At 48.2% G+C, this 9,310-nt stretch overlaps 3 protein-coding genes across 4 annotated transcripts; all 3 read right to left on the bottom strand.

The window, feature by feature from the left end:
* Positions 1 to 360: 360 nt before the first annotated feature.
* Positions 361 to 2,507, bottom strand: LOC112889457 (hexose carrier protein HEX6-like). The gene is made up of 2 exons (XM_025956120.1): positions 2,061 to 2,507; positions 361 to 1,907 (listed from the first exon to the last, which is right to left on the bottom strand). Exons 1-2 carry the CDS (start codon positions 2,191 to 2,193, stop codon positions 493 to 495), a joined length of 1,548 nt encoding a protein of 515 aa, XP_025811905.1. The 5' UTR covers positions 2,194 to 2,507; the 3' UTR covers positions 361 to 492.
* Positions 2,508 to 2,878: 371 nt separating this feature from the next.
* On the bottom strand, positions 2,879 to 6,232 carry LOC112889458 (nudix hydrolase 19, chloroplastic). The gene is made up of 6 exons (XM_025956121.1): positions 5,632 to 6,232; positions 5,361 to 5,501; positions 5,103 to 5,207; positions 4,191 to 4,290; positions 3,898 to 3,990; positions 2,879 to 3,480 (listed from the first exon to the last, which is right to left on the bottom strand). The coding sequence occupies exons 1-6, from the start codon at positions 6,148 to 6,150 to the stop codon at positions 3,215 to 3,217; spliced, it is 1,224 nt and encodes a 407-aa protein (XP_025811906.1). The 5' UTR covers positions 6,151 to 6,232; the 3' UTR covers positions 2,879 to 3,214.
* Positions 6,233 to 6,760: 528 nt separating this feature from the next.
* LOC112889734 (uncharacterized RNA-binding protein C17H9.04c-like) lies at positions 6,761 to 8,836 on the bottom strand. 2 transcript variants are annotated; one of them, XM_025956497.1, is made up of 4 exons: positions 8,764 to 8,836; positions 7,657 to 8,028; positions 7,389 to 7,459; positions 6,761 to 7,127 (listed from the first exon to the last, which is right to left on the bottom strand). In XM_025956497.1, the coding sequence occupies exons 2-4, from the start codon at positions 8,007 to 8,009 to the stop codon at positions 7,111 to 7,113; spliced, it is 441 nt and encodes a 146-aa protein (XP_025812282.1). In that variant the 5' UTR covers positions 8,010 to 8,028; positions 8,764 to 8,836; the 3' UTR covers positions 6,761 to 7,110. The 2 variants fall into 2 exon arrangements, with proteins under 2 accessions (XP_025812282.1, XP_025812283.1); XM_025956498.1 differs by having other exon boundaries at positions 6,761 to 7,124.
* Positions 8,837 to 9,310: the final 474 nt, after the last annotated feature.

Here is a 9,310-nt window from a genome sequence, read left to right as displayed (position 1 = left end):
ATCGCGAGACGAATCTAATGATGCTAATTAATCCATGATTAAACAATAATTAGCGGATGGTTACTGTAGCATCACTGTTGCAAATCGTGGATTAAGTAGGCTCATTAGATTCGTCTCGCGATTTACAGCCTATCCATGCAAAAAGTTTTATAAATAGACTTCATTTAGTACTTCAAATTAGCAAGATTCCTTTAAAAATTTTGCGTTTACGGCTTTTTTACGTTTAAGGGGTGGGAACTAAACAGGGCCTAAATTCAGAATCCTGAATGCTCTGGCAGGTAGACGGCTTATTTGTTTTTTATATGTTGTATCCCGAGCAAAATATGCCGAATTAGTATCAGGCATCTGAACATCTGATCATCATCCAGTAAATTTCAGAGTTTCCTCGCTCAGTATATGAGATCCTGTATGAAAGTTTTCTGAATTCTATCTCGTTTCTGAAATCACAGTTCGTCTGGCATATACCAAGTAGTACACGCGCGCCATGGCGTTTCAGAGTTTGCCGCGGCCTACGCGCGCCTGGTCGTCGGGTTCGGGCCCGACGACCCTGCACCAGAACCAGTGCGCGCGCCACACCCCGGCGACCTGCTCGATGGGCACTCCCTTCGTCTCCGGCAGGAGGAGGTACACGAAGGCGGTCATGGCGGCGAGCCACGCGGCGAAGAAGAAGAAGATGCCGGCCCTCATGTGGCACAGCATGAACAGGAACGCCTGCGCCACGAACACCGTGAACGCGAAGCTCACCGCCACCGTCACGCCCTGCCCCGCCGCGCGCACCTCCAGCGGGAAGATCTCGCTGGGGACCAGCCACCCGAGGGGCCCCCACGACCACCCGAACCCGGCCACGTACACGGCGATCAGCAGGATCAGGACCCCCGCCCACGCCTTGCTCACGCCGCCGCTGTCGCGCAGCTCCGCGGCCATGATGGCGCCGATCAGCACCTGCGACGCCAGCATCTGCGCGCCCCCCGCCAGGAACAGCGTGCGGCGCCCGAAGCGGTCGACGGCGAGCATGGACGCGAACGTGGAGGCCACGCCGACGACACCCGTCACCACCGCCGACAGCAGCGACGCGCTCTCGCCCATGCCGATGGTGCGCAGCAGCACCGGCGCGTAGAACGCGATCGCGTTGATCCCGGTCACCTGCTGGAAGAAGGGGATCATCACCGCCATCACCAGCTGCGGCCGGTACCGCCGCTCGAAGAGGAACCCCCGCAGGCCGCCGCCTTCCCCCGCCGCCGCGGCGCCGTTGGCGGCGACGATGTCGTCCAGCTCGTCCCCGACGTCGACGCCCGCGCCGCGGATCCTCTGCAGCAGCCGCGCCACGTCGCGGCGGTCTCTCCCCTGCTGCACGAGGCTGTTGGGCGTCTCGGGCAGGAACAGCGCGCCGAGGGTGAGGAGCCCCGCGGGCACGGCGGCGAGCGCCAGCGACACGCGCCACCCCCACCCGCCCCTGATCTTCTCCGTGCCGAAGTTGATGACGTTGGCGGCGAGCGCGCCGATCCCGACGCTGAGCTGGAACCCGTTGCTGAACGCGCCGCGGAGCCGCGCGGGGGCCATCTCCGACAGGTACAGCGGCACGGCCTGGTTGGCGAACCCGAGCCCGACGCCGAGGAGCACCCGCCCCAGGATGACCATGTAGATGTTGACCGAGGCCCCGCCGACGGCCGCGCCCGCCAGGAACGCGGCGCCGCCGAGGACCATGGACGCGCGGCGGCCGCGCCCCGCCGTGACGCGCGAGGCCAGGAACGTGGTGAGCAGGCCCGCGACGTAGAGCGAGGAGGTGAAGGCCGTCAGCAGCTGGCTGTCGAACTTGCAGTAGTTGCTCACCCACGTGTCGCCGCGCATCCGCCGGTACACGTCCGGGAAGAACTTGCGGAGGAACGGCTCCATCGACGACACGCCGCCTGCGTGCACGTGTCAGTCGCCATGAAGTGCAGGAGCTCCACAAGATTTTACAGTGAACATGAAGCAGTATATAGTTCTTGCAGCAGGAGTAAGTTAAATTTTCGGCGTTCCAGGCTGAACCTTGCTACTTGTTCGCTCATGGCATCCATTACCTGCGATTCCGATGTCGTAGCCGAAGATGACGCCGCCCATGCCGGCGGTCATGCAGGACAGCGCGACGAAGGCGGTGATCCGCCCGCCGTAGTGGCGCTCCTGGTCCTCGACGGCGACGATGCCGACCGCCATGTCTGATCAGTGATCACTGATCAGACCAGAGATGTTTGCTCGCAGCGGGGCTCAAGTGATTATGCTGCTGCAGCTGCAGCTGTGGTCTGTGCAGATAGAGTACCAAAATATGTTACAGTAGGTGACTTGTAGCAGTCATGGTTGACTGGTTTTCACTGACTAGCCGGAGATCCGATGCTGATCACGCAGACCATTCCCGTCCTGTTTGAACGTCAGTGTCAATCGCTCAATCAGAATATGAAAATAAAACCTGGCTTGAACGGAGTACGAAATGATCAGAGGAGCACAGGGAGGCCACTCGAACTCGAGGCTTGCTGCCACCAGCTGTTGCTATCCTGATGCTACTGAATTTCTACAGGTTTGTGTTGACTAGTTGGACACTGATGCAGATTGCTTCTTGTTCTTGTGCACTAGACAAGTCAAGGTCTATCGCTTGGTTAGTTGGTTTGATGCAACCAGGCAAGAAATGTATGTTTTCCAAGAGGAATTTGAAATTCAGCACGTCACGTGCTGCAAAATTTAATTCTGGTCTCCTTCAGAAAAGAATGAAGAAATTCAATTCTGAATGGCGAACGTGGTTGGCGTCGGTTCATACATTTGTAAGGTCTTCGTGTTTGCAACCATCGCCAGCAAACAATTTTAACAAAGTACATGTACAAATGAATTGTCCAATGCCTCAGGGCTCAGGTAAAGATGGAAAATCAGGCTTCATTCCAGTTCTCTGCGTAACTATACATGAGTGTACTTGTGCTGTATCTATACACATCACATACCATGTACTAGAACCATCAAAATGTGACAAACAACGGATAGAAATGTCCAGTGACGCCAAATTCTTTCGGCAAATCTCCTGTACCTAGCTAGTATTTCTCTTGACCTTTTATTACAACTGGCAATGAATAGTACCATATCAAAACTCACAAGAACGCAAGGCATGATTCATGTGCCTGCAAGGATTCCAATTCCCTATACCTTCCGTCCAATGATCTGAACAATAGGGACCCTACCTTAGGGTCCAGGCTTATAGATTTGAGAAGGAACTAGGCAGCTTTGGTGCTCCCTCGAAAGCCCATGCCGATATTAGGTGATGAGCAATGGCAAAGGGTCCAGGGACGAACATAGGAACTGGTTCGCCACTTCCCACTTTTAAGTCTTCGGTGATGCTCTGCCCTTTCTCAGCCCCCTTGCACATTTGATTGACCTTTAGAGCGCTGGTTCTCTGAGCTTTCTCATATTCTGCAAATGTCAGCGCTTTCTTGATGTCTTCACGGCTGTGCCACTGGGCATCTACATGCATGATGAAAGTAGAATTTGGGAGTTTTAAGCTTTGTGGTTTGCCCGGAGTCACTACACGGTTAACATCTGGAAAAGTTTTCATTTCTAAAAACTATCACCAGAACAGGAAACTAATATACAAGTTTAACTAAGTTCCAAATCTGGACTCTATAATCTGCATATAATCTTGTGTATCAAGTACTCAAGTGTCATGACTCATGAACCAACTGGTTTATGAGGAAGCTTAAACTGTTGCGGAAGGGTTGTAATATACTCAAGCACCAATAGTGTATTGTGTTGTGTAGGAAGAAAATTATGCAAGTATTGCAGGATAAATGGAAAGACCAATCAGTCATGGTAGGAAATAGGAAGCAAAGTTAACAGAATGTAATGAAAAGAATTGACATTGATTTCCTAATAATGTTTTACCTTCAAGCTCCTGCTTATCCACATGTATCTCCAATGATTTAGCATATGCAAAGAAACCCACCATAAGTTGGCATGGCATGGTATTTGGACCGACTGAAAAACAGCATTATATGCAATGATGAACACTGTCAGAATCAGATACAGTACAGGAAAACAGTGCAACAGATAAATTAAGTATTTGTGCCACTGTGTAAATATTCCTGTATTTTAGACAGAATAAGTATCACCATGAAAAATACTTTGAGTAGCATTCTCTACTGGTTTTCATCACGAAAAAATGACAAGACCATTACCAGGCCACGGTTGTGAGCTATGATATATTACTTGACCGACTTCAATACCAGTCTCTTCCCACGTTTCCCTTCTCACTGCCTCTTCCAGACTTTCTCCTGGCTACAAACAAAACAGATGCAGTGTAAATAAGCTTGTTCAAATTTTGGAAAAGAAGATGAACTTGCTGGTTCCAATACACACTAAAACTTGAGCATAAGTTTTAGGGTAATATTTAACAGCAAATCAGCTTCCTTTTAGTTTCAAAAATAGATTTGATTTACATAGTAAAATCACTACTCTTATGGTTATAGCAGCGATGCCATTCACGTAAGGAAAAAAAAAATCCAACCTTTTGAACCCAGTCCTAGGCTCCTAGCTACCCAGTTCAGATCATTAAACAGAAACATATTTGTAGTAAGAAACATTGGATATTTAAAATTACCTCATTATGCAATAAATAATTACTGGATGTCTGACAGGTCAAACCCAACATCTCAATTTTCATGTTTGTAGAGTTTGCTAGTCATGTTTTATGACTGGAGGATTATTTTCCCCTTGCAATCAAATTCAATCTGGGTATTTTGTCAAGCAATTTTGAAAAATCCGCTTAACCATTTTCACATAAGCATGGTTAATATGACAACACAAACATGCCACAAGCTTATTGGATATGTCAGTGTGCTGCCTTCATAAATTGAATAACCTGACAGTAAACAATTGCATTGTTAAGGTAAACATATTTTTTAGAAAAAGAAAAATATGGAAACCTAAATTTTACCATATGGTTGTGCCTTTTTTTACATCTACCCCACCCAAAGTCAGTTTAAGAAGATCGTGACAAGAATAGAGAATGCAATGAAACATGTAATAAAAGGCAAATGGTATTATACACAGCTGTGAATAAGAAAGGTTAGATAAGCAGTTATTTGCACCTCTATAAAACCAGCAAGACAACTCCACATACGAGGCACGAATCTTGACTGGCGGCTTAAGAGTGCACGGTCATTTTCTTTATCGATGACCAACATGATCACAACCTGCAAGACCACGTGTATATGAGAAGAGTGAATGCCATATGTTAGTGTGTGTATTACAACAGAATAAAATCATGGTGACAAGCAGCACAATGTCTAGTCCCAAATGGCCAAATCATGATACGAACACTACAAGGAAGATAGTACAAGTCATACTGGATCAACTCGAGGGTATATCCTCTTCTTGCAGGACTCGTTGCTGCACTGCTTACGCCTTCCGGCTTCTGTAGGAACAGCCTTCGCTCCACAAGCTCCACAAAATTTTGCGGTATTGTGCCACTCCAGCAGTGCTCGAGCCTGCTCGCAAAAGAATTCAGAAGTGAGATCAAGCTTGTTCTTTGAGTCCTCAGGCAAAAAACATGTCTCCAAGTTACAAGTGAGTAATAATGGTTAAATAAGAACTGAAAAATCAAGAAGCGCCAGATACATGTCCGGCGATGGCGAGGTCCCCCATGGCATCCTTGTCGCTCCAGTCCGTGGCCACCATGAGCGTCCTCAGGTCCACAAACGCCGATCCATCCCCGTTCCCCGAGCCTCCGTCGACCCTCGGCCCCTCACCGTCGCTGACATCGACGGCCCAGTACGCCGCGGCCTCCTTGCCGTCCCCCTCGGCGTGCGCGCCCAGGAAGACGAAGGCGTCCGGGGCCAACCCTGGGACGCGGGAGGGCGGGAGCCACGCGAGGCGCCAGGCTGGCGCCGCGGGAGCAGCAGCGGCAGCAGGAGGTTCCGGGGAGCGCGCGAGCGGGCGGCCCCGGCGGAAAGGGAGTATCTTGGAGAGGTGCGGCGGTTGGGGACTGGCGGCGTCCGCGGCGGCGGCGAGGGAGCTGGGCTCGAGGAGGGAGCGCAGGGCCTCGGCGGCGGCGGAGGGGGAGACGGCGGTGGTGGAGGCGGAGACGCCACGCAGCGGGTTCGCCGCGAAGGCGTGGGCGCGGAGATGGATGGCCATGGCGGGGTGGGTGCGTCTGGTAGCTGCAGGCTGCAGCTTCTTCCCGGCAAAGGAGGGGGTAGGGTAGGTGGCCACTTGGATTGAATCATTGGACCTGGATGGAGTGTGTCGCTGCCACCATCAATTATACATGGGCCGAAGGAACCGTCGGCCCATTTAGAACAGAAACCACACCCAGGCAATTTGCTTGTGGGTCCCCCCGTTTCACAGGCCCGCACTGACGAGGTCCATCCAGGCCTTCCTAGCCCCGCAATTAGCGGCCCAGAAAGGCCCAAATAGGCAAGGCTCGCCGTCGGCCCGTCGAACGCGGAGGACCGGCATGTCGCTCCGGTGAAACAATTCGCTCCCATTTCACATGTGCAGTCTTCAGCTGCATCTGAAAGACTGAAACAGTTTACAAGCACACATGAAAAATCAAACAAGTTACAAGCACATCTCAAGTGTCATCCTGGCTGTAAAAGGTTTACAACGATACAAGCTTTGCATAAACAGGACGAGTGGATGACCAATGCCACGATCCATACTAGTGAGCTTCAAGCGATTCAAGTAAAACACAGGTTTCAAGGGCAGCAAAAGAAAAGTTGGAAGTAGGAGACAGGAACCAACAGAGTAAAGAAGCAAGCACTTGGATAACTATATATGATGTTTAAGATCAATACATAACGCAAGTACATCAAGCCGTAAGATTCAGCAGTCACTGAATCAAGACACACACAAAAAGAAAAAAAGGGCCAAAGGGCCAAAGGGCACACGTAACAATTGGAAAGCTTGGGTACTTCTCCACCCTCGCAGCCGCGGATACAGCAGCAGTGCAGTACGGGACTCAGCAATCAACAATATACTCGTGTATGTAGTAAACTCATCCTTCCTCGATGCCTGATGGTGAGTGTGTGACAGCAATCGGTTCCATGCTCAGACCAGCTCGTCACATCTCACGGTCTCGGTGACCTCAGTCGTTTCTTAATTTCCGGTGCCTACTACAAAGCAGAACAGTTCCTTTTTTTAGAACATAAAGCATCATCATAACAATGCCTACTACAAAGACTGATTGAAATAGAAATCTGGATCCAAGTTTTTTTTTAAAAAAAAACAGCACCTCAGGATCGACTGGTCAGACCTGGTAGATTCGTTATAAGATTTTGAGCTCTTTTATTTGGATTTTAACCAAAGATGCATCGCGTATATATTATTCATCAGAGAAAACCGTAACCAGAAACTGAACAAGATCATATATGTACCTGCTTCCCTTGGTGCATTGCACCTGTAGCACTCAGTCCTGCTTGCGAAATTGTGCACGTTGCAACCGGGCCTGGCAAAAGTTGACGAGCACAATAAATTACCTTTTTGTTTCAAAACTCACTCAAAACAACGACATGAGATCAACTTTTTGAAAAAAATGGATTGTTTAATGAGCATTCGTCGTAAAACATGCATGCATGCCACTGTTTCTTGCCATGCATACAGAGGCATTCATCTATACTTGAAATCAGAATAGTTGGAGATCACCTTGTGCATATCCAGTCGCCAGCTTTCCACCCAGCACGAACTGCGGCGCTGTCACGGCCGCGAGCAAAGTCACCCTCAGCACCAGCTGCACCTTGCCCCGCTGGGAAGTCCCTGACGATAGTGCCGCACTTGAAGCAGCTGCTGCGGCTGGCAAAGTTATGGTAGCCGCAGCTGCAGTACCAGTCGCCCGGGCGGATGTCGAGGGAGGTCAGCACACCACCAGTGCTGTAGCCGTCACTGAACTGCAAGTCAGGCCGTGGATCACGGCAGCGCTGACAGTAGTCACGGCGGCTGAAGTTGAGGTGCTGGCAGTTCTTGCAGTTCCAATCTCCAGGCTTCCTCTGGATGTTCATTCGCAGTAAACAGCTAGCTCTGCACACCATGCATGTGTCAAGATGTTGTAGACTATGGTTCTGAATATTACAAAGCAAAAGTATAACAGAAGTAAAGATACTAGTTTCTTCATCAATTTGTATGATATATGAAATAACATTGTTTTTTTTGCAATATTATTGTTATATATACATATATATGAAGATATCCAGGCACGTCTGCGATGAGGACCCATGACGGTCAAGCTAGATAGGAGCTAGAAGAATGAGACTACGTTTACGAAACCTTTCGATTCTTTTAGCTTTTGTTAGATGCTTGTACCACATGCAATCACAAACTAAAAAGAAAGAATATTTTAAGGCAAGACAAGACAGACATGGAGAAAGTGATGAAGCAAAGTCTGCCTTAAATTAGGCAAAGAGGGCACTCCAATCAATCATTTGGACATGTACGTCAATCAGTTATATTTTTAAGTTAGTGTCCCAACTGAGAAGGAAGCAAGACACCATACAAGTGAAGTCTAATTATTCTTATCTGTGCCGGAAATTAGTAAACCATTAATTAAATTGCATATATCATGCATCAGAGAGAATAAACTCACCCTGCTTGCAACTAACTAAAATTAAGAGCTAATTGTTTAGACCAATTAGTATTATATTTAATAGCAATAAAAAGATCTATTTTCCTTTTCCAAGAAGAATGGATAATGGACCAAGCTGTCTGAATCTAATACAGGGGGCACAATAACAAAGAGGAACAAGAAGCGAAGCATACCCTGTGAACTTGCAAAGCCTCTTCTTTCTTCTTGGTACTAGGGTTTCTGTTGCTGTGTTGTCCTTGTTGTGTGCTTGCTTGCTGTGCTCATTCCTTGTGGATGGTTCCCATTTTATAGTGGAGGCAGCTCAATAATTGCGAATCTAGGGTTTGCTGTGGAGGCACGGAGATGCTTTGATCTTAGCCTTTCTAACTGAGCTATCCAAATCGAACAAGACTATGAGATGAAAGCAGAAACAAGAAAGGAAATATGCAAGAGGAAAGAGATGCTAAAGATAGTAGGATTTCACAGTGTTACATCTTGGATCCACACCACGGGATATTAATTATTTCTTAATATGTATTAGCAGCTATATAAAATAAAAACTACTCAAAAGAAAAGAAAATATTACATCCATTTCCATATACTTGGCCACTTTGACTTTTTTTCATTCAAACAGCGAGTGTCAACTTTTGACATATACATAGGAAAAGGGTTAAAAGTATATAACATCCTTTCATGAAAAAACAATTCACTAATATTGTTTCCACTCAAATTAGTCAAATA

Source organism: Panicum hallii, chromosome 4 (assembly GCF_002211085.1).
Source record: "Panicum hallii strain FIL2 chromosome 4, PHallii_v3.1, whole genome shotgun sequence".
Classification (NCBI taxonomy): domain Eukaryota; kingdom Viridiplantae; phylum Streptophyta; class Magnoliopsida; order Poales; family Poaceae; genus Panicum; species Panicum hallii.
Note: the sequence above shows the minus strand (reverse complement) of the source record. Positions and strands in the feature narration are given on the sequence as shown.